General features: G+C 53.9%; 11 protein-coding genes across 11 annotated transcripts; 2 read left to right on the top strand and 9 right to left on the bottom strand.

Moving 5' to 3' along the window:
- Positions 1–421: 421 nt before the first annotated feature.
- On the bottom strand, positions 422–2,869 carry HMPREF1541_09075 (uncharacterized protein; the record flags this gene model as incomplete). The annotated part of the gene is made up of 1 exon (XM_008723393.1): positions 422–2,869. The coding sequence occupies one exon, from the start codon at positions 2,867–2,869 to the stop codon at positions 422–424; it is 2,448 nt and encodes an 815-aa protein (XP_008721615.1).
- A 1,201-nt stretch (positions 2,870–4,070) lies between these two features.
- Positions 4,071–5,555, bottom strand: HMPREF1541_09076 (uncharacterized protein; the record flags this gene model as incomplete). The annotated part of the gene is made up of 1 exon (XM_008723394.1): positions 4,071–5,555. The coding sequence occupies one exon, from the start codon at positions 5,553–5,555 to the stop codon at positions 4,071–4,073; it is 1,485 nt and encodes a 494-aa protein (XP_008721616.1).
- A 276-nt stretch (positions 5,556–5,831) lies between these two features.
- Positions 5,832–6,947, top strand: HMPREF1541_09077 (uncharacterized protein; the record flags this gene model as incomplete). Its single annotated transcript, XM_008723395.1, has 1 exon — positions 5,832–6,947. The coding sequence occupies one exon, from the start codon at positions 5,832–5,834 to the stop codon at positions 6,945–6,947; it is 1,116 nt and encodes a 371-aa protein (XP_008721617.1).
- Positions 6,948–7,340: 393 nt separating this feature from the next.
- Positions 7,341–8,594, top strand: HMPREF1541_09078 (uncharacterized protein; the record flags this gene model as incomplete). The annotated part of the gene is made up of 1 exon (XM_008723396.1): positions 7,341–8,594. One exon carries the CDS (start codon positions 7,341–7,343, stop codon positions 8,592–8,594), a length of 1,254 nt encoding a protein of 417 aa, XP_008721618.1.
- A 232-nt stretch (positions 8,595–8,826) lies between these two features.
- Positions 8,827–10,148, bottom strand: HMPREF1541_09079 (uncharacterized protein; the record flags this gene model as incomplete). The annotated part of the gene is made up of 5 exons (XM_008723397.1): positions 8,827–9,305; positions 9,366–9,527; positions 9,578–9,760; positions 9,814–9,879; positions 9,929–10,148. The coding sequence occupies 5 exons, from the start codon at positions 10,146–10,148 to the stop codon at positions 8,827–8,829; spliced, it is 1,110 nt and encodes a 369-aa protein (XP_008721619.1).
- Positions 10,149–10,948: 800 nt separating this feature from the next.
- HMPREF1541_09080 (uncharacterized protein) lies at positions 10,949–11,893 on the bottom strand (the record flags this gene model as incomplete). Its single annotated transcript, XM_008723398.1, has 1 exon — positions 10,949–11,893. One exon carries the CDS (start codon positions 11,891–11,893, stop codon positions 10,949–10,951), a length of 945 nt encoding a protein of 314 aa, XP_008721620.1.
- Positions 11,894–12,755: 862 nt separating this feature from the next.
- On the bottom strand, positions 12,756–14,769 carry HMPREF1541_09081 (uncharacterized protein; the record flags this gene model as incomplete). The annotated part of the gene is made up of 7 exons (XM_008723399.1): positions 12,756–12,854; positions 12,905–13,070; positions 13,120–13,787; positions 13,892–13,963; positions 14,013–14,425; positions 14,470–14,625; positions 14,673–14,769. The coding sequence occupies 7 exons, from the start codon at positions 14,767–14,769 to the stop codon at positions 12,756–12,758; spliced, it is 1,671 nt and encodes a 556-aa protein (XP_008721621.1).
- Positions 14,770–16,573: 1,804 nt separating this feature from the next.
- On the bottom strand, positions 16,574–17,035 carry HMPREF1541_09082 (uncharacterized protein; the record flags this gene model as incomplete). Its single annotated transcript, XM_008723400.1, has 1 exon — positions 16,574–17,035. The coding sequence occupies one exon, from the start codon at positions 17,033–17,035 to the stop codon at positions 16,574–16,576; it is 462 nt and encodes a 153-aa protein (XP_008721622.1).
- Positions 17,036–17,750: 715 nt separating this feature from the next.
- On the bottom strand, positions 17,751–18,791 carry HMPREF1541_09083 (uncharacterized protein; the record flags this gene model as incomplete). The annotated part of the gene is made up of 1 exon (XM_008723401.1): positions 17,751–18,791. The coding sequence occupies one exon, from the start codon at positions 18,789–18,791 to the stop codon at positions 17,751–17,753; it is 1,041 nt and encodes a 346-aa protein (XP_008721623.1).
- A 571-nt stretch (positions 18,792–19,362) lies between these two features.
- HMPREF1541_09084 (S-adenosylmethionine decarboxylase proenzyme) lies at positions 19,363–20,917 on the bottom strand (the record flags this gene model as incomplete). The annotated part of the gene is made up of 2 exons (XM_008723402.1): positions 19,363–20,738; positions 20,788–20,917. 2 exons carry the CDS (start codon positions 20,915–20,917, stop codon positions 19,363–19,365), a joined length of 1,506 nt encoding a protein of 501 aa, XP_008721624.1.
- Positions 20,918–22,334: 1,417 nt separating this feature from the next.
- Positions 22,335–25,673, bottom strand: HMPREF1541_09085 (uncharacterized protein; the record flags this gene model as incomplete). Its single annotated transcript, XM_008723403.1, has 1 exon — positions 22,335–25,673. A coding segment is annotated over one exon (3,339 nt), but the record flags the coding sequence as incomplete, so codon positions are not given.
- Positions 25,674–25,763: the final 90 nt, after the last annotated feature.

Raw genomic sequence — 25,763 nt, forward strand, 5'->3', positions numbered from 1 at the left:
CGCCCGTTCTCAGTCTAGCTAGATATGCAGACGGACCATCTATGTTGGGTGGCTTAGCATGTCCGTGTACGAGCCGACCATCTGTGGCCTCCACCACCAGACGATAAAAAACACGGTACGCTCGGATGGCTGCCGCAAATACGGGCATATTTTGCGCACGTCCATCCTACACCCGCAAGCGGCTTTGGCATCTCGGCGAGAATATGTCTTAGCTCCAGTACGGATTAGTCGATCGGAGCAACACGCAGGGCATCAGCATGAACCAGGTTGACTTGGGTACAATCACAGAACAGGGTCTAATAAGAGCGAACAGAGACTGTACATTGCGCAGTCTTGCGCCGGCTGATGTAGAGTCAACAAGGTCGGGTGACCAGCTATTGGAGACCACGTGCCTCTCATGGCATTCATCAAATCATTCCCATCATTGCATCACAGGCGCATCGACGCCCAGCCAATTCCATCCTTGGTCCAGATCCGCATTTCCATTCATACCTCCGGTGCTAAATGGAAGGAAAGCATAGCCACTCGATCCTGAAAAGCCAGACATTTGTTCAGGAGTAGATGTATATGCTTGCGGCGTAAACCCGGAGCTCCCACCACTAGAATCCGCAGTAGGAAAGTCCAGGGGTCCTCCCATACCAGGAGCAAATGCCATCATCGGGTCGAAACTGATAAAGGGATCGTCTTCTGGCCATGGCTGACCAAGACCAGGCGCAATATAGTCTGTCCCAGTATACTCGGGCGGCTGACGTGCAGAATGACCATCGAGATTGGTTACCACCGGCGACGGCTGCGTGGACGACGAAGAAGCCAATGATGGAGGAGTCGGAAGCCCTGTATTCTGATTCGTCCTCTGTAAGCCTGGCGGTTGCGACTTGGACCTTCCCTCGCCAGCTTTTGTGTATGTTCCAGGTTTGATGGGAACAAATTGCTTGCCCGCACCAATGGTGATAGTGCCAAAGTAAGGGATCGAAACCTGACAGGTGTGTCGCTCCATCTCTTCTGGAGTGCATACCTTGGCCATCTCCGGAGTCAAATGTCGTACTTTGGCAATCATCTCAAGAGCTTGGGCGGACTGAGCAGCCACGACACCTCCTACTTCTTCGGAAGCCCCCCGTAGAAGCGAGATGGTACGATCGATCAACTCCGAGTCTTCCTGGTCTTGTTCTAGATCAGGCGAGTCGGATGCGCCATTCTGTCTGTGCGTGGCCGAGTAGCCACAAAGATTCAGCACCAGAAGCATTGCCGCAGTGAAGGTCTGGAAGTCGATCAATTTGCAGATGTAAGGACCCACGGACGTGTTCGTGCGCAGGGCCTCGTAATACCTGATCATGCCACGAGCACCATCAAGAGCCTGCGTATGTGAGTATTGATATCGCTTGTCATTGGTTTTGTGTGGCCGCAGCATAAAAGGCATGTGTAACAGCACCTTGACCTGATGGTAGAAAAATTGTGCTTGCAGCCGATCGAAATGGTCCTCCGTAGCTTGGCCAGAAATCATCTCAGTTGTCCACCAAGAAGGATCTTGGCCGGAATAGAGGTCATCGAGCCGTTGATCCAAGCTGAGTGTAGCCGAGTAAGCCATGGGAGTCACAGATTGGTTGCGGTCAACCAAACCACTGACAATTGGCATCATATGCTGAATGAACAATTCACCATCGTTCATGACAGCCGGAACGGCGGATGCGCCAGCAGAAAAATAGGGAGTACAGAAAGCATCAGGAACGGAGTAGGGCAGACCTAGGATAAGAGAGATGAAACGATCCCCGAGGACTAGGTGTGTCCAGATACCGATCTGTCGTTTGATATCGATGTTGTTCTTGTTCGGGTGACTGGCCAAGCGATGGAAGCCCAAGAGTTGAGAGAAGCTGATGGCTCGAGTGTATAGAAGCCATGCCCGCCGAGGTCGGCCCATATTCACCTGATACTTGGCTTCCAGGGCCATACATTCGATCCCTTCCACAGTCGCGGCGATCTCGTCATCGGACACGATCAACCTGTTGACGGTGGAAACATATTTTTCGATGAGCTGTGAACGAGATTCCTTCAACTGCAACCGACTCCAATCGAACCCGTGGGGCATCTGATGTATAGTTATAGCGATGCAGAGCATGATTTTGGCAATCTCGGCAGGCTTTTCTGATCGCAGTGAATGAGAGACTGACTGCTTCATGGTCTCGCATCTTCGATCGGTGATCTGAGGGAACATCTTTCGCCATATCGTCCACCACTCATGTGAAGATTCTAGGATGATCTCGAGATCGTGAGGGGAGGGCAGTAGCTGGTTTAGAGCTGCAATGACAGTTTTGGATTTATTGTATTGTGAGCGAGACACAGCAGGCGCAGAATCTTTCCGGCTGATAACGGCATTGTCGAACAAGGTCAGCGCGGGTGCCTCGTCGCGAAGACCGCCGGGTAGATATATGGATTCTTCAATGGTAGGGGAAGTCGGCGCCGCACCGGTCTTCAAGCTTTTGAGGACTTCGGCTGCCTGAGCGTCGACCTGAGTGCGATCGACTGATGGTGAATCGCCTGGGTTGTGTCCATCAGGGAAGCGGTGGAGGACTTGCTTGACAAGTCCTTCAAGCTGGGTCACCCGTTCGCGGAGACTGTAGGACGACTGCTCCGCCGCTTGCTGGGCATAGGCGTTGATGTCTCCATGCTCTTGATCGATGCAAGTGGAACCTCGTGCATAGCATTCGTTGCAGATGGCAGTCCGGCCTGCTTCGAAGGTACATTTGATCTTCCTCCGCCTACACTCGAGGCAACTCTTGGTTCCCTTCCTCATCTTCTTTCGCGGCGGTCCTTGCGAATGATCGGCTGACTGGTCGCCCACGGGCGAGTTCGAGGTACTGTAAGGAAGCGACATTGTCGCGGATGCGGTCAGGTAGGTCAGCGAACGACGGTTTCGGGTAAGTGAATGTCTGATAGAGGTGAAAGAAGTCGTAAAGGACGGTGTTGCGAACGGAAGGTTCTCTGCTTATTCAGATGGAGAGACGGGGCAAGTTGGGGCTGAAGTGCGACCCGCAGCTGTCGCGACTGCCACGTTCCAAAGTTTGAATCCGCCGCTATCAGCAACGATGGACTTCACCTCTACGTAGCATGAACGCTGAAGATCTGATGGTTATTCTGGGCTATGACGGTCCGATCGCAATTATTCTGCTGCCTTCGGAATTAAGTAAGCACATCTACACGGCACATGAAGAATATGCCTCTCTTCTGGCATTTCGTCCGAGCATCCCGGACGAAGGTGCTGGCTGAATCCGCGTTTGTAATGACTTTTGGTCTTACTCCTACAGTGAGAAAAGGAAAGGTTTTAGTCCTGGAATGTCACCATACAGCGCGAGCAGCAGACTGGACATGGTTCCATGGACCTGTTCGGGAGAAAGTGCTGGGTCTGGGGGACATAGTCGACTCGCAGTCATGTCGTGAGTCAAGAAATATGTCGTGGCGATTCAGCCCGGACACGGGTTTGATGTGTGTCTTGCTGATTGCGGATGCAATTCAAGGTGTGGCAGTAGCAGCTTTGAATTGGGCAGCATGGAGCCCAGAAAGCACCTCATCCAGGCCCACCGATTCGCTTGAGGACGCTTACTTTGGCGCCAAAAGTCGGATATTTTCGGGCAGTGTTTAATGTACGTATATATATTTGATAACCCAAAAATTGGCTCTGAAATGTCGTCGAGAACGATTTTCGAACGACCTGGCTTGCCGGGGAGGATGGCCGAGCGGTTATGGCGGTGAGATTCACCCCAGAAGACATTACTTCTGGACATGTAACTGATGGTCGTCTGCAGTGGGACTCAAGCGTATGGCTTAAATCCTAGCTCACTAGATTTCTCATGGGGCAACCCGCGTGGGTTCGAGTTAGTTATGCTCATAATCTGTTCGGGGATTCTAGCTGACAAAACCTCCAAGATCCCACTCCTCTCAACATCTTTTTGCTTTTTGCTCTTTGCTTTTTGCTCTGAGCAGAGGACAAGAGTCTTGGCTGTGGCAAGTGGAGAGGACGGCAGTTGACTATGATTGGACAACAAATCTAAGCATGATCTATCAATTGAAATGTCCCTTCATTTTTCCCAGACCACCTCAATCTTCTCGTCGGTCACTCTCGAGTTGAACCACTCCAAGATTTCTATCTGATCTTTGCAACATCGGGCACCCCTCAACGCATCAGTCTCCACCAAGCGCTGCGTCGCACAGTACAGCTCCATCGTCGCCAGGTTCCGCGCGATGCACTGTCGCGTGCCCAGACCAAACGGAATGGCATCTCGATTCATCTGTTCCGTGGCGTTAAGCCAACGCTCCGGCTTGAATGCTCTTGGATCCTCGAAGACATTCGGGTCAAAGTGAAGCTCATAAGGAGTGCAGGACACCTCTGTTCCAGCTGGGAAGAATGTGCCTTTGAATATCCATCCACCAGGCGGAACAACTCGCGGAAGTCTCGATGGGTTCGCCATGCTGATTCTCAGACCCTCTTTGACCACACCTCGCAGGTAAGGCAGTGATTGAACTTCGCCCTCAGACGGTTTCGCGTCTGTCAGCTCTTTCCTCAGCCTCTCATATTTGTCAGGATGCTTCGCCAGCATGTAGACGATGGTCGCGAGGTTCATGCCAGTTGAGTCTGTACCGGCAAACATGAGATCCTTGCACTGCGCCTTGACTTCGCTCTCCGAGAGGCCTGCTTGCAGCAATCGAGCCTGATACGTTGAGCCTGCACCCTTCTCACCAATACTCTGATCCACTACCTCTTCGACAAACTTGTCCACAACGTTGATACTGGCAAAGACCTCCCAGTCAGGATAGATCTTTGACTCTGCCCACTCAAGCCAGGCAAAGGCGCTTTGAGGTAGATACCAGTAGCGGCCTACAGCCACGAAGCTGTTGACCATTCCGCCTGCTGACAGACCACCATGAACCTCATCTGCAACAGCTCTCCTCTCTTCTCTTTGCCCGTCTAAGCCGCCATAAGACTTTCCAAACAGATAGGCAGTGACTGCGTCAACTGCCAAGGCGCGTGTCAAGTCCAGAACATTGACCGGCTTGCCAGTATGTGCGGCTTCCTTGAGTCGTTCCACCCACTGATCAACACAGCTATAGATGGTCGAACGGCCATTTCTGAGGTTGCTTGTGCTGAACAAAGGAGTTACTGCTTTCGCTCTTGGTGCTCGGGTTCCGGGCTCCAGCTCAGAGAAGATACTTGCATGACCGTCGATATCGAAATTGCGATAGAATGCGGCCTTCCGAAAACCACCTTTGTCGACATAGATAGCCTGTAGAGCATCACCGTCTGCAATATCAACTGACATTGGCCCCGTTCGGACTACAGACCCATAGCGATGATGGAGTCTGTGGACTGCCGAGGCCTCGTCGCCGACCCAGGCATGGCGCACCAGCCACAGCGACGACAGACGTGGGAGATGTGGTCCAGGTATATGGGCGAGAGTATGCAACGGGGAAATGCGGTAGACGAGGACGGCAGCCAAAGGTAGGAGGAAGATGGCTATTATTGGGTGCGTGAGCAGTGCAACGGTAACAACGGCAGAGAGTGCCATGCTGACTTGGTGCAGAAGCCGAGTAGAGGCTCGCTGTCGGCAAGGGCCAGCCTTTTTCTTGTTGTCCTACCACAAGTGACTCATATCCACTTCTGATAGGTCGAGTGGCTTGCGATGCGCCGATCTCCAGCAAAGTCGGACAAGGCCGTGCCGTCTCCAACGACCGGCCCACGACCTGGTATAACTCGCGGCGACAAGCGTTCTGCACACTGACTCTGACTTTTGCTCCTAAGCCATTGTAACGCACATCTATCGACGACGATCCAACCATTCAGCATGGAGCCGATCACAAACATCACCAACGGCACCAATGGTGCGGGCCCTTCCCGCAAGATCGTGGTCGCCGGTGCACAACTTGGGCCGATAGACGTGCCTACTGCGCGATCTGAAGTCATTGCTCGCATTTTCAAGCTCATGGACGAAGCGAAGACGAAAGGCGTCAAGCTATTTGTGCTGCCAGAGATCGCATTGGTCACCTTTTTTCCCCGTCATCTTATCACTAACCCTGAGGAATTGGAGAAGTATTTTGAGCGCGAGGTAGACGGCGATCCAGCCAAGGCACATAACATGAAGCCCGTCTTTGATAAAGCTCGGGAGTATGGCATGGATTTGAGCATCGGCTACGCCGAATGTGCTGATGCCTCTGGCGACAAGCACGAGCACTACAACACCAACGTTTACTACTCGGCCGCTGCGGACAAGGTCATTGCCAAGTACCGCAAAGTCCACTTACCCGGGACCGTTGAGCCATATGAAAGACCCGATGCGACCAACCAGCTGGAGAAGAGGTACTTCAAGCCCGGAAACCTGGGGTTCAAGGCGTTTAGAGCACCGGGACTCGTTGAGAGTCCGCTCACCAAAGCCTCGGGAAAGGCTGCCAATGACAAGGAAACACTGGGACGGGGAGATCCGATCATGGGAATGATGATTTGCAATGACCGTCGATGGCCTGAAGCATGGCGACCATATGGTCTGCAAGGTGTCGAGATGGTGCTCTGTGGATACAACACCACCGGCTGGGCGCCGGAGCTCTTGGGCACCAACCCCAAGATCAAGACCAAAGAAATGGCGAAGAACGAAGCGCTGTTCCACAACAAACTATCCGTTCAGCATGGAAGCTACTCCAACGCATGCTGGAGCATCAATGTCGCCAAGTGTGGCATGGAGGATGGGAAGTATCCGCTCATTGGCGGCAGCTGCATTGTGGACCCCGACGGCGAAGTGGTGATTGAGGCGAAGACCGAGGGCGACGAGCTTCTGGTATGGGAGTGCGACTTGGATTTCTGCAAACGGGGTAAAGGAAAGGTGTTTGCGTTTGAGAGGCACCGCCGACCTGAACACTATGGCATTATGGTAGAACAGACGGGAGTGAAGGAGCCAGACTTTCTGTAGAAAGCTGCGACGTAGATCTCCAGGGGCATCTTCCGCGTAGATTAGAACCCTTCAGCACACCTTGTAGATGCATGATGAGAAAGGTACAAGAAACTTGGATCCAAAGAAGTCGGACATCAGTTTTGGCCCCCCTGAGTCCGATAAGGCGGGCTTGGCGTCCATAAATAGACTGGTGTCTCCTGCAGCAGCTCTCGCTGTCGCCCGCTGTCTTCGGCCTGGTCACGTCCGAGTCAACGCGTCACACTTCATCTACGCACTGTATATCGACCTGGACTCGAATCTTTTCTATCGCGAGTCACGACTAGTTGCAGAGTTTAGCAAAGCCTCGACTTGCTGTGAATCAACGAAGCTCGAGAACCGCCAAGTCCGCACCACATGGCAGACACCCACCCCATGACCCTCCGGCCAGGAGGCTCTCCATCACCGAATCCGGAGCAGCAGCAGAGTCAACAACAGTACCAAACACAGCCATACCAGTCCTTGGGCCAACCCAGTCCCTACCAACAGAACCCCATCAATTACAGCACGCGCTTCTCCAGCGCCAACTTCCCCCAGGGGCCTCCTGTTGAAGCTGGCTCCGGACAATCCCCTGTCTCGGCTTCGAATTCCACACCAAATCCCTTCGCCGACCACGGTAGCCGCTCTCGCAGCAGCACTGTCGGCGGGCAATCTCAACATCGCCCCAACGATTCGGCCGGCGCCACACCCCTCCAGCCCCAGCACTCAGGCTACGTGACTGCCACCAGTTCGCGACCAGTCTCGCGCTCCACGGCCGCCTCCCCGCCCAACGCCATTCCTGGCGCCGCTCAGTCCCGCCCGTCCACCGGCAGATCCCCCTTCTCAACCCCAATCAGCGCGCCGCCGAGACAACGCCCGGCGCAAATCCTGCTCATCAACCCCAACTCGACGCGCTCCATGACCGATGCCTGCCTAGCTTCCGTGCGGCCCAATCTCCCCGCCAACGTCGAACTGACCGGCTACACGGCGCCCTACCCCGCCCCAACCGCCATCGAATCCGCCACGGACGCCATCATGTCGACGGAAGCCGTGCTGCGCGACCTCGCCAAGTACGCGGCGCCCAACAACGAAACGGTGCAAAACTTTGACGGCATGCTCGTGGCCTGCTACAGCGCGCACCCGCTCATCGACGCCCTGCGCGAGTCCTACGACGTGCCCGTCATCGGCATCATGGAAGCCTCGCTGTACGTGGCGCGCATGCTGGGCGGGCGCTTCGGCATCGTCGCCACGGGCGCGCGCAGCAAGTTCCGCCAGGAGGACAGCGTCGCCGCCTACGGCCTGACGCACTTCTACGTCGGCAGCGAGGCCACCGGCCTGGGCGTGCTGGAGCTCGAGAGCCGCGATCGCTCCGAGGTGTTGAAACGCGTGGCGCACGCGGCGAGGGTGCTGGCGGCCAAGGGGGCGGATACCATCTTGCTGGGCTGCGCGGGCATGACGGATATGGTGAGGGCGGCCAAGGACGGGGTGCGGGAGGAGGACGGGACGCGAAAGGTCAATGTCGTGGACGGCGTCGAGGCCGGCGTGCAGGTCCTGTCGGCGCTGGTGGGCATGGCCATCCCCACCAGCAAGAAGTGGATCTACAAGGGCGAGAGGGACGGGCGGAGGGCGAGAGGGCAGAATTGGTTGTGAGACCTCCAGCTTTGTTTGTTGATAGAACGACTTTGGGGCTATGTTGGACATCGATCTGCGACGAGAGTACGACAGTGTTGTATGTTGTCTACTTCGACGGTATCACGACGCCCTGTCGTGGTTCTATCTATCTATCTATCTATCTAGATTCTACGTTTATCTGGTATCATATCCATACTCCGAACCAGCGCCATGCTTAACCCACCCAAAACAGACAAAGCCCTTCAAAAATCTAAACATTATCCGCTGCATCCTTCTCATCCTCCGCTCGTCGGCTTATAATGCGCCAAAGCGGCGACCCCCTCTTCGGCTTCGCGGCGGCCGCACCGTCTCTCTGCGCCGCATTAGCCCGCTCCTCCCTCGCCTCAGGCTGCCCCTCAGCATCCGACACCTCCTGGCTGATATCCCTTGAATCCGGCGCCTCCTGGGCGTTCACATGCACGGCCGGCTTGCTGTGGTTGTGGCTCGCGAGGCCGACGATGAAGTCGCGGGCCCTCCTGGTGCTCTCGACGTCGTGACCCACGAGGGTGCCGGAGTGGGGGTGGTGGGAGCGGAAGATGGGCGAGCGCCAGTGGTTGAGGAGGTGCTCCATGAGGCCGATGAAGATGGCGCCGCCGATGATGTTGCCGAGCACGGCGGCGGATTGGTTGTACCATTGTCGGCCGATGGTGGAGTGGGCGCCGTACATGAGGCCGAGAGAAGTGAAAAACACTGGTTGAGCGGGTTAGTTGGGCGGAAGGGGATTTTGGGATGTTTGAGAGGGCTGCTTACTGTTGGCGACGCAGTGCTCGAACGAGCAGAGGACGAACATGACGACGGGGAACCATAGTGCGAGGATTTTGCCGGCGGCATCGCGTGCTGAGAGGCCTAGGACGACGGCCATGCACACCATCGTGTTGGCTGGGATGGCTCGAAGGAATATTTGGCCCCAGTCTGAGTGCCGTTGTCAGCATATGTCCTTGTTGTAGCGAGGTGATACTCACTTGGATGTTCCAGCTTTGCGACAACGACTTCGTTCAGGTAGCTGCGATATTGGGGATAGTCGAACAAGTCTGTCAGGTAGCCGAAGAAGTATGCAGTGAGCAGACAGCCCGCCCAGTTTCCGAGATATACAAGGAGCCAATTGACTAGGATTCGTCGAAGCGGGACGACCTTGTTGTACCATCCTACACAGAGGTATTAGCTGGTGCCGGGATCCGGCGATGGCGTAGGAACTCACCGACTGCCAGGACCATGGTGTTGCCCGTGAAGAGATCTCCTCCGAACAGGGCAATAAAGTGCAGAGCTGGTGAAAGTGTGAGCAGTGTACCAATGGTTGTTGCTGCATAACTTACCGAATGCGAAGAAGGCGCCCATGAGGAACTTGGGCAACGAGAGCCAGTCATGCCGCACACTTTCGGGGATGCCGCCCGCCGCGCTGACGGCTGCTAGTCCACCGATGCCAACCCAGAAGCCTGCTAGCATGCCACTGAAGAAGACCTTGTCGGGTGCATTGTTGACCTTCTTGGTGGCATTGTATAGAATAGCGTCTTCGAGAAGCAAGCCAGATAGCATCTCGGAGGGCGCAGCTTGAGGCTGGGTTGGAAGTTGGCGGCCAGAAGGGCTGTGCGGAATGAATGCATTGATGTTGTATGGTACTGATAGATGGCTTCGGGGCCGTTGTGAATGTTTGCGGGCAAGGGATGGCATCGCACGGAGTGAGAATATGTCGGTTGAAGCAATTGAGTGAACGACGTGCTCGAGATCTATGGGTCTTGGGTGAATAGCTTGTGTCTATAAGGTTCGAGGGAAGGGGATGGATAACGAGGGCGAAGACACAGCATCAATATATTGGGTACCCAAGTAGCTGAGGTGAGCAATTAGCCAATCCGCACAAGCACATGCTCGACCGAACCAGCCGTGCCATGCATAAGAACAGAGCGGTGATTTAGTCCCAGATCCCAACGGGTGTGGCGCACGCCGAGACCCGTAGACGAAGGTACGCGAACCAGTCTTGGAAACATGAAAACCGCTATCGCTCGACCGAGCTGTGATGGTATGGTGAGCGCAACCAAATACGAAAAGCCGCATGGCTCAACAAAGGGTCTGGAATACGATCATGAGATTGTCCGAGGGCGAGAGGTTCGCTGGTCGCCGAGACCCAGCCAATCGGGGCGAGAAAATATCGGCGTCCGGCCTTAGTCTGCAAAGACATCACACCACCTGCTTCGTCGCCCTCTCGTCCCGTTATTTCCACATCAAGGACCTCTGACCCTTTTGCTCACGCTCTGAGACCACAGGCGAGACTTCATGTGTTGTCTGATGTCGGTCATCAGCCAGCTAGTCCGTCCAATGTACTGCAAGTTGCTTGATCTCTACACCTTCTCAACCTTGACGTTATCAACCGCAAAGTTGGCCTTCCCAGGTGAATCCATCTGAATCAGGAATGTTCCCACATTACGACCCATGAAAGTGCCTGTAACCTTCTTCCACTCGGCGGTGGCATTCGCGCGGATGACCACCGATTGATGAACGGGATACGTGAACCTGAACTCACCGCTGTCGCCTCTGATATGTGCAGTCAGCCGGTACTTGACACTCTCGGTAAGAGCTGGTTGTTGCCCAATGTATGCATCAATGTGATCGCGAGGGTCGCCCTTTTGGCCATTACCCGTAACATTGACATAGCGCTTGCCGCCGCCAGGTGCGCAATCTCTATTGCATTCGACCATTGTTGCCTGCATCGAGTTGTCCGAGGTGAAGTCCATGAAGAACCAGGGCTTCAGGCATCCCGTTTCGAAGTTGCCATTCGGAATCAACGGTTCTGGTGGAGTCCAGTTGGTGGCATTGTACACAGCAAGGTAGCTGTTGGTGCTACTGTTGTCACATTGGAGGACACTGGCGTCATAGAAGTTGGCACTCAGCTCGCAAGCGCCGACTTTGGGGGTGATTGAGTCGAGGGACCAGTTGAAAGAGCGGCAACGGGCTTCTTTGTTGCACCTATCCTGGCATTGCCTGATGCCAGCTTCCTTGGCGACGTCGGTGGTGTACACAGAGACCCAGGACTGATAAGAGCAATGCGGCCCGGGTTCAGCCACAAGCTTGTACGGGTGCGGCGTTGCATAAGAAACGGGTGTGCACGAAGCCTTGTTAGCTTGTGCCTCGTCTTGGGTCTGAGTCGACAGGAGGGCAACAGCATCATCTGCGTTGGGAAAGACAGACATGTCGTAGAACGGATCGGATGAGGCGGCCAACACGTTTGATGCCAGGCCGATGAAGACCCCGAAGATGAGAACCAGAGCTTGTGTGAAGGAATGCATCATGGTAGTTGCAACGTTCGGTGATTTCGCTTCAACGATTGAGTTGCTGCGCTCGACAGATGCTGATGCTGAGCCAGCTGAGACTGACGGCTATATGCTCTTGTGAGCATGTCGCCAACTGTCTGGGGTCTAAACCCCTAAGTGACAATGAAGGGCTTGACAGCATAATCTTTCTGGTGCAAGACTGTACAAGTATGTTCCGGAGAGCGCCATGCATTCATCGCCACTGTAAACGCTCGAGTGGACGTGACAGCCAAAGCGCATGGCTGCTGCATGGGCGATTGGGCTCCACTTATACCTATACATGGTGTCTGGTCCAGTCAAGGTCGTAACCTCTGCTTGTCCGAGGTGTTTCAACCTGAGTACGCAATTCTCGAAACAGTCATTGCTGTCCATCAAGCCGGCAACGCGGAAGGATTCTGTGAAAGTCGACAAGCACGCTCGGATAGGGCGACGCATGGATCGCAAAAGGGCGAGTCTCGCAATACCTCGCGGCACTGTGCTACATTACTACGAGGTCTGTACCCGCATGTCTTGCATTCTGATGATATCTATCAATAATGTCTGAGACATCACAGGTGATCATGCAGCCACCAAATTGTCTCAGTACTCTTGAAGCCTCAAAACGCATGGAACTAGCAGTCCTCGTCAGTAGGTCTAGCAGTTCCTCGAAAGGTCAGGCTGGGAGTCTCGCCTGGAGTCGGCGACGCTCGCGAGCTGTGGGCAATGTTTTGTTGAGTGCAGCTATCAGTGATCCAGCAATTTCTCATTGATCACCACTATCCTACCGGTCCCGGGCGCTGTACGGTGGTGCCTGTCCCTGAATCTCGTGGTCTTGTCCGGCTGGCATGACAGTCAGCAGCTACGTGTCCTGGATCTTTTTGAAGATGGTCCATCGAGCAGTCGCACTGCGGCATCGCTTGCCGAAAATCCACATCGGAATGGTCAGGAGACAGATGAACTGCTCTCGTCAGTCACTCAATCCCATCAACAGCGAGCTCGATTACTCACGATATGTAGACCACCAATTGTGCTGAATACCTGCAGCGGTCCTTGCTTGGTAATCCAGGAGGAGATGAAGTAGTTCATTCCGAAGGAGTAGATGTTGCGCAAGTTGAGCGCAGCAAAGGCTTCTGGTGCCTTGTTTCGATGGCATTCGGTGATGTAGCCGTATATACTATTCTCCAGCGTCAGCGGGAGACTCAGATAGCGATGTCAATACTTACCCGATGTTGAGAAACGCCATCGCGAAGTAGATCAGCCCGTACAGGATGACTGGCCCAGGCCAAGCAGTCTCATTCTCAAGGCATCCACCGAAGCCAAAGAATCCAACTACACCTAGGACGAACGTCAAGACATTTAGAGACAGTCGAAACTCGGGCTCGTAAATGCCGTTGTTCCATCGGGCCAGCTTCTTCACCGTCCAGTCGTTGAGCGGACCGGCCGCAAAGCCAAGCAATGAGGCTACCAATGGTGCAATACTGATGAGTCCAACTTGTGAGACACTGAAGTTGTATGGCGGAACGGTGAAAAGCTGTGCGAGAACGCTGATCATCACCACAAGCCAGGATGTCGACAAGCCGTATGTAATAAACCCATACAACACCTGTGGGAACAGCAGCATTCCGAAAGGCCGGAAGATGATGTACAGCAGATTCTCATCTGACTCAATGCCACGGACTGGCAGTAGCTGCTCGAACCAGGTGTAAGGCTTCTCATCTGCACCGGTATAAATCGGAACTTGGCGGACGGAAGTGTGGGATTCGACCTTCTCGACATCCTCGTTCTCCTCGATGGAAGCACCTTTGGCGTCCAGGATTTCCTCGGTGTGATCGGTCGTGCCAAGGTCGATGTTGTACGCCGGGTCTCGCTTGTATACCGTTTCAGGACAGAACTGCGGCCTGTCAGTATGCTTGGATTTATCTGAAAACCGTTCGGAGTACGCGGGAACGTGTCCATGGACCTGATGTCCGAGTAAGCTGCAAAGGGGTGACTCACGAAGAATATGAGGATGATGAATGCTCCGTAAAAGCATGCGCAAATGCCGTACGTCCAGTTCCAGCCAAGGTCCTGGACACAAGTCAGACTATCCACCTGATCAAGCAAGAGCCCTCCTTACCTCAATGATATAGCCGGATATACAGCTTCCTCCTCCAACCCCAATACTCAGACACAAGCCCCAAAAGGCCAGACGAAGTCCGCGCTCATGGACGAAATAGAGATCGCCAATGATAGCAGTGACAAGAACCTCGAATGGGCTCATACCGATGGCACCAAAGATTCTGCTGGCAAGCAGCGAATGATACGAGTGGGCAAAATAAGCCCAGACGCTCGAAACAAACAGAAAGAGGTTGCCTCCAATGATCACCGGACGTCGGCCAAACTTGACGGAAAGACCGTTCGTGATAAAGCAGGAGATTCCTATCGCGAAGATGGCCCAACCAAGGCCGGCGTTGAGGTCGTTGTACGACATATCGAATTGGACGGCCATCTCGGCGAAACCTGGTGTAATCATCGGACCCCAGGCACCTGCTATCAGTCAGGACTGGTGTGATAGTCTGCTGTACTACTCTTACCCACGACTGCAGTGTCGATGCTGATGATAAGAAGCATCAGATCTTTCTTCCACGTCGGCCAGTTCAGGGGGTCTCGAGGCGATTCGCTTGGCTGAGGAACCAGCACGATGTCACTATTCCTGCCCTTGGCGTGCTTCAATCGAGATGTGTCACGGCCTGTGTATCGATCAGTGATGCGGCTTGGATAGTTCTGGGGCGCGTACCGTGATAGCGGTGCTGCCGGGCATCGATCATATCGGCCAGTAACGCCGTCCCCGGCACATGCTCAAGGTGCTTGTCGTCCAACACGCCCAGCCCCATTTTGCAGTCTTGAATTTAAGTCCCAATATATATTTGAGGTAGAAAGTCGCAAGTAGCAGACTTTCCAGGACATAGCGGGCGGCATCGGGTATCTATATGTTTCCAACTGCAAACTCATTGTCGCGGATCCGTGGGGCATTCGGCATGTTCGCGACCACGATTGCCGCCAAGTAGACTCCAGGAGACAAGAATCCTTACCCGAAGCGCCACGTAGTGCTTGGTCGCTTAGCACAGAGCCTCTCCTCAGATTGGATTATCATAGGGCGGTATCCGTAACGCGTGGGCTCTGCGGGGTACGCATCGGAGCGTTGCTGCCGAGCACGCTATACCCCAGACCATGTTGTCCGCTAGTTGTCGGACTGTGTGCGTTCGGTGGGGAGCAGTGGAGGAATGCAAACTTTGTGAATAACCTGTCGTTGCCCACGCCGTCGGAAGGGACCGTGAACGTGTACAGAGTATATCCCCACATCCGGTGGCTTGGACAACTCAATGTCACGCGCATATCTAGAACCTGGCCTACTGTGGGACGCTGGTCGTAAGGACACACATACCACGACGCCTGTCTTGAAGTGTCAGACCTGCTTGCTTACCGTAGCCCCCTGCTCGCGTAGCTCTTCCTAAAAATCTGCTTTACCTGTTGCCAAGTCTCGACGCCTTGACAAGGCAACCACTTGGAGATAGTGCAGCAGTATCCCGGCGGTTGCCTTAGATACCGGCTTCAGGTATGGCTCATTTCGTCTGAGGTGAGTAGTGTCTCGCTGCTGTCACTTGAAAGCGATTGGTTGTATTGGCTGCGCTGCTCTCGTGGCGGTACATGTCACCAATAAGCTTGCTAACGGAATACAGAAAGCCTGCGGCTTGCCACTTTGTCACGAGGGAATTTGATAGAGGGTGCAGGGTTTGCTGCGGTAGCCTTCTCAAGAGCAGGCAATATGGAGGTTCAGGCTTGACCGGACAGTCCGCTGAATGTGTCGAACACCTGCAATAGCCTGCTTCGGCGTTTGACCTCTCCATTCGAAATGGGTCTCCACCACCACGGATGCCCTTTGAAGGTCCCGAAGTCACATCTCCAGCGGTGATCCACGGATCTGGCCGGCGTCAAGTACGCTGTGAGAGAGTCTGTCGTAAAATATCGGTGCTTCTGGGTTGAGATAGATGTCAGCCTGGGAAGCCTTCATGGCTGGTCTGCAAACATCCTCAAGAGCCAAGCTGGACGTCGTAGGGTACCAGCGGCGAAGGTCTTCACGATGAAGGATCTTGTCTCTCCAGCGTTGAGATGCTGCACTATTGATACCGCTCTAGCAGCCCCAAGAAGTGAGGACCAAAAATTAGAACTTCCCAAAGCGTACCGCCTGTGATGCTGCTCCGACGGTTCTGTTATAAGCATTATAAGCACCTTGAGTGAATTGCATCTTTTCGGTATGAATAACAACGCCATAGCGATCTTCTGTACCGCCGGTACTACGCTGTAGATGCTGTGATAAAACTGAGCGAGCATATACTTCGAATTACCTTATATTCCGAAGTGCCGACAAATCATATCCCACGGATACGTCCCACCTGCCGATTCAAGCGAGAGGTTGCCCTGCGGTTGCCTCGCTGTGTCGGACCACTGGCACGGCTTCGACACACACACTGCGCACAGTCTTCACGATACTCTTGCCTGTCTACAGCCCTTCCGGATGCCCGATCCTGTCTCCTGAAAGGCCATTCCCTGCAGAATTCGCAATAATGCCGGCATCAACGAGCCCCAACCTTTGTCCTCGGACGCCATCTCCTCGCAAGGACGACCCAGACTAGCCTCTCACCAATGCTCCGCCCACAACCTCCAAGTAGAGCACGCCCCTACGATAGTAATGCCCCAATGCGCCGCGAAAGCCTTCCCCACGCCCCCTTCCCCGTCCGTGAGCACCAACCACCCATCCCGCACGCCGTTCACGCACATGCACCCCAACATAACGCTTACGGCGCGCCACTCGCCGCACGCCTCCAGAATAGTGAGCATGAGGCCAATGCCGAAGCAGCGCTGCGCAAAGAGGTAGAAGAAGGGGTCCAGCCGGGTAGGCGACGTCTGCTGCTGCTTTTGAGAGGAGCTTCCTGCCCCCACCGGCCGCTTTGGCGGGAAGCCGACCTGCTTGCACATTTCGACGGAGCGCGTGATGGAGAGGGAATTCAGGAAGACGGCGAACATGAAGAGCGGGCAGAAGTAGGCGAAGAGGTAGTGCCATTGCGACAGCAGGGTGTTCCATGAGATGGCGGAGTCCATGTTGATGGGTGAAGGCATGGGATTCCAGAGAGGATTTGTCTGTGAGAGAGTGCCAAGAGAACTGGAGGCTCGTAGAAAGATGCTTGCAGGTCTGGGCCTGGGGGAGAGCTGGCGATCTAATATATAAGTGTTGTCAGAGGTCGCTGCAGGGCTGATATCAGTATCCACCTTTCGGCGCGGCCTGATCAGGCGTCCAATACTAGTGCATTGTCGCACTGGGGGAATCAATCAATACGTAGTCCGAAGTCGACTTACGAAGAGGCTACCAAACATGCACTTCGTGCAAGGCTAGCCGACTTTGGGAATGTTTTAGACTGAAACAATGCTCCAAATGGGTGGCGGGTAAGCGAATCAACGTGATCTCACGTCTGCGGGCCCGTGGCATCAACAACTCCCATACGGAGATCGACTTGGCCTGCGGATCCCTTGGGAAAGTAGTATACGAACTCGTCGAATGAGCAGGTGTGATTTTGACGCGACCTTGCATTACTCTTGCTGGTACTTTGCTGAGGAAACGAGAGAGAAGAAAGTGTACTGCCGCGCCGAGGCGACATGGCATTACGCTGCCTTGGGTATCATAATCTGTGCGCGGTCGATTACAGGGCCGCGGAAAAGAAGTTGACTCATTTGTCAATCGTCCACAATGCACCGTCGCAGGACCGTCTTACTGAAGTCATAAACGACTCTCGCCGACGCCCGCCACGTATGCAAGTGATCATCGGAAGAGCCTCCTGCCCGTCGTTCCATCTCCAGCGCGATACGCCACACTGCCCGGTACACCTAGTAGACTGTGACTGCTGCCTTGCATGCCGGCCCCAAATCCCTCCCCATCAGCCTTGTACCTCCTCAACGCCTCTCTGAGATGATCCGGCAGCAAGCCACCCCGATGTGGGTTGGGTATGTACTCCTCGCTCTCCTTCTTCAGTCGCTCGATATCTCGCTGCACGAGCACTTTCTCTTGCTCGCCCATGCCGCCCTCCTCCCTCTTCAACAGCAGCCGCTCCAGCTCCGCCCGCCGCCACTTCTTCTCTTCCTCGCGGGTCTTATCGTATGCCTCCGCCCACTCCTTTTGCACATCTCTCGCACCTTCCACCAACAGCCCAGCAAACAGCTTGCTTGTCCAGCTCACCGTGCTCACCACCCTGTCCACGCTACTCTGGCTCATCACTTGGTTAATGATGCGGCGTACATTTTTGGGTTCAATCTTCCAACTCCGGTACTGAGTATATCTCGTCCTCTGCTCCTCATTGAAAGCGCTGGCCAGCATGCGCTCGCGATCTGCGCGACGCGTATCCTCTTCCTCCTCGCGCTTCTTCTCATCGGCCGTGATCTCCACTTCCACCTCTTCATCATCGTCGTCTTCGTCTTCATCACCGCCTGCTTCTGACCGCGCACCCGACTTCCCACTCACAACCGACTTGGCCGCGCCACCCTTGGTCGTAGTACTTCGCGCGGTATCATCTTTGTCGGCAGGCAAAGGCGCATTCTTTTTTGGCCTTCCCCTGCCTCGGCCGGGAACCTTCGAGCTAGTCGCTGAAAAGGTGCTGTTGGCAATAGAACCAGTTTCGGAACGTGCCGAGGGCGTAATGGCGGAGTCGTAGGCACCCGCAACCGCTGCGGGGAAGGAGGTCTGTCGGAGCGGGTGTAGTTGACGGCGTTTGGCTGCCGAAGTTGTGGATGTTTGAGAAGACATGGAGGGGCGCTTCTTCGGGTTTGGCAGTGTGGGTGGAAATGGAGACGGCGGAGAGGTGGCCATGTTGGTGGTGGGGAGGTGCTTTCAAAGAGAACTTCGAGCAGGTGTCACTCGCTTAGGCAGTAAGGTGAGATTTGTCACCAGTCACGAGTGTGTGTGTCTCCCTCTATCAGTCAGGCACAATGGTAGTCGCGAATTCTCAGGTGTGAATGGCGTGATGCAAGAAGCGTCGATGAGGAAACTATTCATGAATCTCAAGTTGGAGTTCTGAAGCGGAATGCATGCCCGGAGGCGGAGAAACCACGGCTCCGACCATATCTCAAGACGGAAAGTGAGCATGTGCATGGCAATAAGTGCTTGCAACGTCTCACGTGCCTCCTTGCCATTATAACGAAGCCGAGAAAAGTGCTGGGAACATGTTTTTCTAAAATCTGGTTTGGCACTACTTGATTGTATTATGAGTGCTTCTATCAGAGGTCGTTGCTAGCATATAGTTGCGTGCCAGGTAAGAGTCAAACTCCACTGACGCGCTACCGAGAAATGAATGTACACTGCCTGCCTGATCGCATTTCATTGATAAGGAGTGTCCCCAGCCATAGATACCTGGTAGCATCAAGGAAAGCTCATCACTTGCTCAGAAGTTCTCGCCAAGACGAGGAGCGCCACCCTTCCAGTCGTTACGTTCATAGTAGCGGAAGACCAGATCGTAGCCATCGAGATCATGAACAATACGGTCAACACGCCGGTAGCCCTTGATCGAATCCATACGAGTGTTGCGCTTGGAGGCCTTCTGTTCCATTGCGCGAATCATGGCAACGGTACTATCATCGGCGACGCTCAACTCCTCATAGTTTGTCTTGGCTTCGAATAAAGTGACCGAGAAACGACCTGGCTTGAAGATGTCGACAGCGTGTTGGACGATCTCCTGAGTATCACGGCCGCTCTGCCCACATGGCACATTGGTCTCGAAAGATGCGTACGAACAGACAGGCTCCGGAGTGACGTGAACGGTGAAGTAATGGGTACCCTTGTTGCCAATAGCCGCGGGGATAACTCCATTGGCGGAGAAGCCGCATGGCTCAAATTGATAGGCGTCGATGCGAGCTTCCGGGTACTTGCTCTTGGGGTATATGTCAGACAAACCGCAAACGTCGGAAACGATGGTGCCCAAAGCGTGTCCCTCGGAAGCCAAAGCATTGGTGCTGTTTGCTTCGCTAGCGTCCGAAGCGTTGCTGAACACGTCCACGGTATCGTCCATTTCCATGTTGGCGTTCTTGTACCTCTCAGCCGCGACCGCACTCGCGTTTTCGAGGTAGAACTGCTTGGCGTTATCCTCGTCAAGGTCTGTCATCAGGACTTCCAGAGTCTCATCTTCTCCCTCGCACACCTTGGCCGCACGATCTGTAACAAGCGAAGACGGCAGATCGATGACTTTCGTTTCGGTACCGGGGCTGTCCATACTCTGGGGACTGGCCGGAGGAGTGAGCATGGTGAATGGTTCGGTGAGGTACAGATACCAGTGGTCACCATTCATTTTGCCAATCATGTAGGCGCTGCCATGAAGGAACAACTTGTCGAGAGTGTGGACCTCGTCCCTCCAGCTGCGATGAGGACCCTTCTGGCGATCAGGGAACAAGAAGTTCTTGCGGCTGTAAAAGACGCGATAGGGAGCAGCAGCAACCAGAATTCCCGGATTGGGGGGTGCGGTGTTGCGAGGAAAGCCGCCGAACAATGTGGCAATCTCTAAGATGCGTGGCAAGCCACACAGCAAGGTGGTGGTCCCACATGTCTTCAAGATGAGCTTATGGGGAAAGACGAACATGCTTGATTCCGACAGGAGGTAAGCATCGACATCCTCGCTTTCGACGATTGACAGAACCTGGCAGTGGACAAGATCGAGCATGGTCTTCCAGACCTCGGCTGGGACAGCCTTCAGGCCCTTAGGCTCAGTGCAATCGAGTAGGTCATTTGGCGAGGGCGCGAACCAGACCTCAAGCAATTTCTCGGGGCCTACAGTACAATTAGCTTTGCGGGATACTTGCTCGGCATGGCAACTGACCTTCAAAGGCATTGCTCGAATCTAGATCGGTGATAGCCTCATGATTGATGGAGCGGCTGGTCAAAGACGCCGACGCGTGCAAATCCGTAGGAGACGCAGTATAGTTCTTGGGAATCCCAATGTTTACCATATCCTCGTTCCGGGTTGGCCGAAAAGAGGACGTGCGATTAGATGGGGTTGTTGACTGGTAGTCTGCGGCTTGTAGAGGCACTGATCACGAATGATTCAGTGAAGCACTATCTGCCGCCCAGACGAACAATGCGGTGTTCGCCTGAGTAGAGAAGGCCCACTATCTGTGGCTTTTGTGGAGGCTGGCTTTTGCCAGCAGCAATGTGGTATGGGTTGGCTGACCTTTCGGGGGTCGTGTTAAGGAGGTCGGGTGGAGGAGAGGAGGAAGAAGATCTCCTGCACGAACGGAATTGTGGGCGGTCTTTAATGGTCTTTCAAATCAAACGTCGACGCTGTCACGCAGCACAAGTGACAATGCTCTTTCAAATGGTGTGATTCTTCTGGTTGGCGAGAGTAGAACGGAGTAGGTGTTATCTGGGCCTGGGACAGTTAGACTAACCTCAACAGCAAACTGAGAAGGCCTAGAACATCTCGGAGGATCTGAAAGTGATGAGAAGCCTGGAGTGGACTCACTTTGCGGGCTTGGACAGGAAGCGCAGCAAATCCTTTGGGCTCATAGAGGACTGAGGATCGAATACCGAAGCCAGAAAGCGGCTTTACAGCCTATGGGTCTCGCGGTGCGCCAGACTCGCTGATTTCGCTTGTAGCGATGGTGAAATGGAAACGGTCGTGAAAGTGAATTTTGGACGGATGCAATGTGTGACTGAAGTCTCAGCTCCGACTAGGATCTGGACTGGACGAGGGCAAAACCCTGAGGCGGGGGTATGCGCCAACAACGAGCTCGTGAAATGCCTGTAACCGGCGGCTAGGTATACCTTGGGAAGTGTAGACAATGGAGAGATTCGAATCTACAACCAGACGAAATTGAAGAGCTGGGTCATGAATTGTAACTGTGTGGGCTACTTGCTGGAGCGATCTGCGACGTAATTATGCGAGATTTTTTTGGGACTGCCACGCCTGCAAGTCCTACGCCGCCCAAATCTCGGCAGCCGCCGCCGCCCCTCCAAACAGTCAGCCCGGGCTGCATAACTAACGTCCCGCCGTGGGGTACTCCTGCAGCCTGCTAGATTTTGCGCTTGTCAAGAAATGACTCGTCTTTTGGGATTGGTGCCCACGGTTCTGAATTCGGTGCAGTCCGCTTCATCTGCCACAGCAACTTCTGCAGGTACAGACACCGGGGCGCTGTCTTCTTGCCTCAGTATCCCTCACCACGACACGGGGGCTTAGGAAAGTGGCTTAGTCGCGCACCTTGGTGATTATTCTGCAGATCGATCATCGCCGATTCACTGCCTGAGAATCTTGGCAACCATGCAGTGTAATCGAGATGCCCACTAGAGTACACGAGCAAGGACGATTAATCATTCATCTTGATTCTGCTTCGAACAATAATTACTAGCATGTACTCTTGTTGCTATGCCCTAAATTATTACCTCTTGAGAGCCTGCACGACCTTGTGATGCGCCTTGGAACTCGACTTCGGGCAGCTGCTCGTCCTGCGTCTCTGGAATTTCAGCAGACTGCTCCCTCGCGTCTGGTTTCGCTCCTTCGAATGGCCCCTGTTGTCCTTCACCATGATCGGAGTTCCAGCTTGGGAGGCTAAGCCGGTCATTGGAGGCAGCCCTTTCGTAAGGCGCATCACTGTTCATGAAGTCGGTGTTGACACTGGCAGCTCTGAGTTGTCGTTCAGCCAATTCGGAATCTCTTGCTTGACGTAGAGCCGCAGCTAGTTCTTTGGGGCTTTTGTGGTTTGCAAAATCCAATGACTTTCGCCGGTGCCTCTTTGCGCTCCGCACGCTAGGCGGCGACTCGTTATCATCCTCAATCAGAATGGCATTAGGCTCGATGTGTTGTCCGGACACATCCTCATGACGGCGCTTCAAAGCCGCAGGCGTTGCAGGCCGGACCTCGTTAGTAGTGCGCGAAGGGACCATCCAGGGCGTGTCGATCTTTTCTTTTCGGGTTTCATCTGCCGGTCTCGTCTGGCCTTCTCGAGCATTGTCGGAACGTGTTGCGGACTCGGCCTTCTCTGCTGGAGGGCTGTTGGGGATCACCTCGGGTTCCGCGATGCGCATATCAACCATGATGCTGCCCAGTTCTGGAATGAGCTTTCTGGCCTCTTCTCCCTCCTGCTCGCGGTGAAGTTCCAGTATGAGGGCTCGTAACCGGCTTCGAAGTTCGTTGCTATGAATTGGCTTCGGCCACAGTAAACTTCCACGCTGGAGTACTGCTCGTACAAAGCCGTCTGGATCACGCATGAACTGTTCAAGATACATGCAAACATAGAGGCCGCAATCGCTGAAATTGCCCTGCGTGGGTATTTCTTTGGCAGTCATAGCAGGAATTTTTTTGTCGTCGATATCAAGGCCGTGTTTGTTTTTGCCCTCTTGGACAATATACTGCTTCAAAAATGAGCAGCTTTGACTTCTGGGTTGGCCAAGCGAGTCGAGGCTGATGATCACAGGTGACTTGAGATTGTACTTCGGTAAAGATTGACGCTTCCTTTTCTTGCCCTTCTTGCCGGATCTATTCAGTGGGCTTGTTGAATGAGACCCGAATTGAGGTTCTTTGTCTTCGATACTGAGCTCTTCGAAGGACTTCTGAGTCTCGTTTGTGGCCTGGTTGGTACCATCTGAGCCAGGCCCGCCTGCAGTAGCCAAGGAGTCTTCTGCGCCGTTGTCCTCATGCCCTCCATCATCCGCTGTCCTCTTAAGGTGTGGAAGGTTGCAGATAATGGCCACAAACCAATGTAGGTGCTCGTTCATGGGTACAATGACAAAGTCACGCGTGAAGAGATCAACAGCCTTAGTCCATTTCGATACTGACTGATAGTTGATATCCTTCCTTGACCTGGCACCTTTTGTAAGGTTGTCGAAGAAATAAGAATTGAAAAAATGCATCTTTTTCATGAGCTCTGGGCGAGTCTGCTCAACTTGATACTGTAAATATCGCAGAAAGAACCCGATAAGAGTATCATTTAGAAACTCATCGTCGTCTAGGCGCTCGAGACTCCCGAAGTCTACCGTCTCACGCTTCTTCCCCGAGGGAGGGTAGACTAAAGCATTCTCCCAAGGAGTACCAAGACCGCCAGTTTTCGAGAATTTGATTTTCGGAGGAGATGGCGTCCTGGGCTTTGGTGGTGCGGCTCTTCGGGAAGCTCTAGTTGTTCGACTTGTTGCAGGTTGCTCGACCAATTCCTCTGTCGCGTCTGGCTCCAATTCATGGCGATTATCTGAGTCGACAACACGACGCAAATTCTGAGTACGAGTTTCTGGTCGGCTGACAGATTGACCACTCCGCTCCGCTCCAGTGATCACGGTAGGGCTTGCATGCTTAGCCTGGCTTCTAGGTAGATCTCGGTGATCCGTAGTGCGCTGGCGTCGTATAGGATTGTCGCTTCGCTTGAAGTGATGAGAGATATCGGTCGACTCCGAAGGTTTGTGTTGATGCGCTGTACCAGACGTATCCATTTCGTCAATAGCACGAGCGCGCTTCTCGAAAAGACGTTCCATCCAGTGATCTTCTTTCAGTACAACATCGTCTATTTCTTGTATTTTCTGGAGTGCCTTGAGTAGATCATAGGCACTTTTGTCGGACTCGAGCCGAAGCGTATATGCATCCGATACTTTGTCCAGACTGCCACGGAATTTGAGATGGAGCAAACCGGTGGTGTCCGAGTGATATGCCTGGCAAATACTAGAGACGTCACGGGGCGTCATCAACGACTCGTTCTGCAATCGTGAGTGTCTGGGCATGATATAGAAGTCCTTCTTTTCGGGATCCACCCAGAACTCATAATAATCTGGAGTATTGATCAGTCCATGAGCCAAAATCTCTTTTAGAGCAAAGGCCTCTGGTGGCGCTCTTAGGTATTTCTTGGCCTTCGGGCGAACCAGTTTGCTGCTGTCAGAGTTCCCAAGTATCTTGTCTGCCAATCGCGTATTCGGAGTCAAACGCTGCAGATCACTTCGAAGAGGTGTTGGCGGTTTAATGGGCCTATGGGGCAAGTCAGGCTCATCTTCTTGCAAAGCATCTGGACTGCTTGACGGAACATCGACGTGTTTCGCGCCGAAGAACCGTGCAGTCAACGCCGGACTTCCTGGTTGCCGCTTCGTAGGCCGATTAGGCTTGTCCTGCAGCGTCTCCGGTGCTTCATCCGAATGAGTAGACGTGGTTTTGCGCTGCCGCTTGGACTGCTGCAGAAAATAGGCGCCTTCGTCTCCTTCGCTTATTCCTGCGTATGCTCTCGCATGGGTGAGGGGACCGTTGCTAGACTCTCGCAAACTCCGCTTGATATTGCGCGCTCCAAAATTGACTGCACCATCATCGAGAGTATGGGATGAGCGGGGATGTCGTGCGTTACCAGCGCTCATGTGCGGGTCATCAAGAATGCTCTCTATTGAGCCGTGTACCTCCCTCGACTGAAGGCTCTTCTCGTGGTGCCGAAACTGTAGGGGAGTGTTTCCATCGTGGCTGTCATCTAGGCTGATGGCATACGACTTGCTGCGGCCCTCTCGATTAGGTGTGGGGGTTTTTGATCTGGCTAGAGAGGCTGCAGGGCTTTGCTGTGTCGCACTTGTGTCGAGTTTAAGTCTTTTGTTTGGATGTGTGTGCTCATTGCCATAGGAGTCGGTGGAGGCCGTAAAGGCTTTCGTGGGTGCGGCAATGCTCCCTCTATGGTCACTGAAGTATCGGCTTCTGGTACTCTCAGAGCTCTTGGGTCCCGTGGTCGTGTTCATGGGCTTCAAGCCGCCCGGGATCTATTCACGGTCAGCGGTCTTCTCGGGTAACGTCTGCAGCAGCTGACATTTGGCTTCTTCCGCGTCATGGCCTCTTTCATGGGATCTGCA

Source organism: Cyphellophora europaea, assembly GCF_000365145.1.
Source record: "Cyphellophora europaea CBS 101466 unplaced genomic scaffold supercont1.9, whole genome shotgun sequence".
NCBI lineage: Eukaryota > Fungi > Ascomycota > Eurotiomycetes > Chaetothyriales > Cyphellophoraceae > Cyphellophora > Cyphellophora europaea.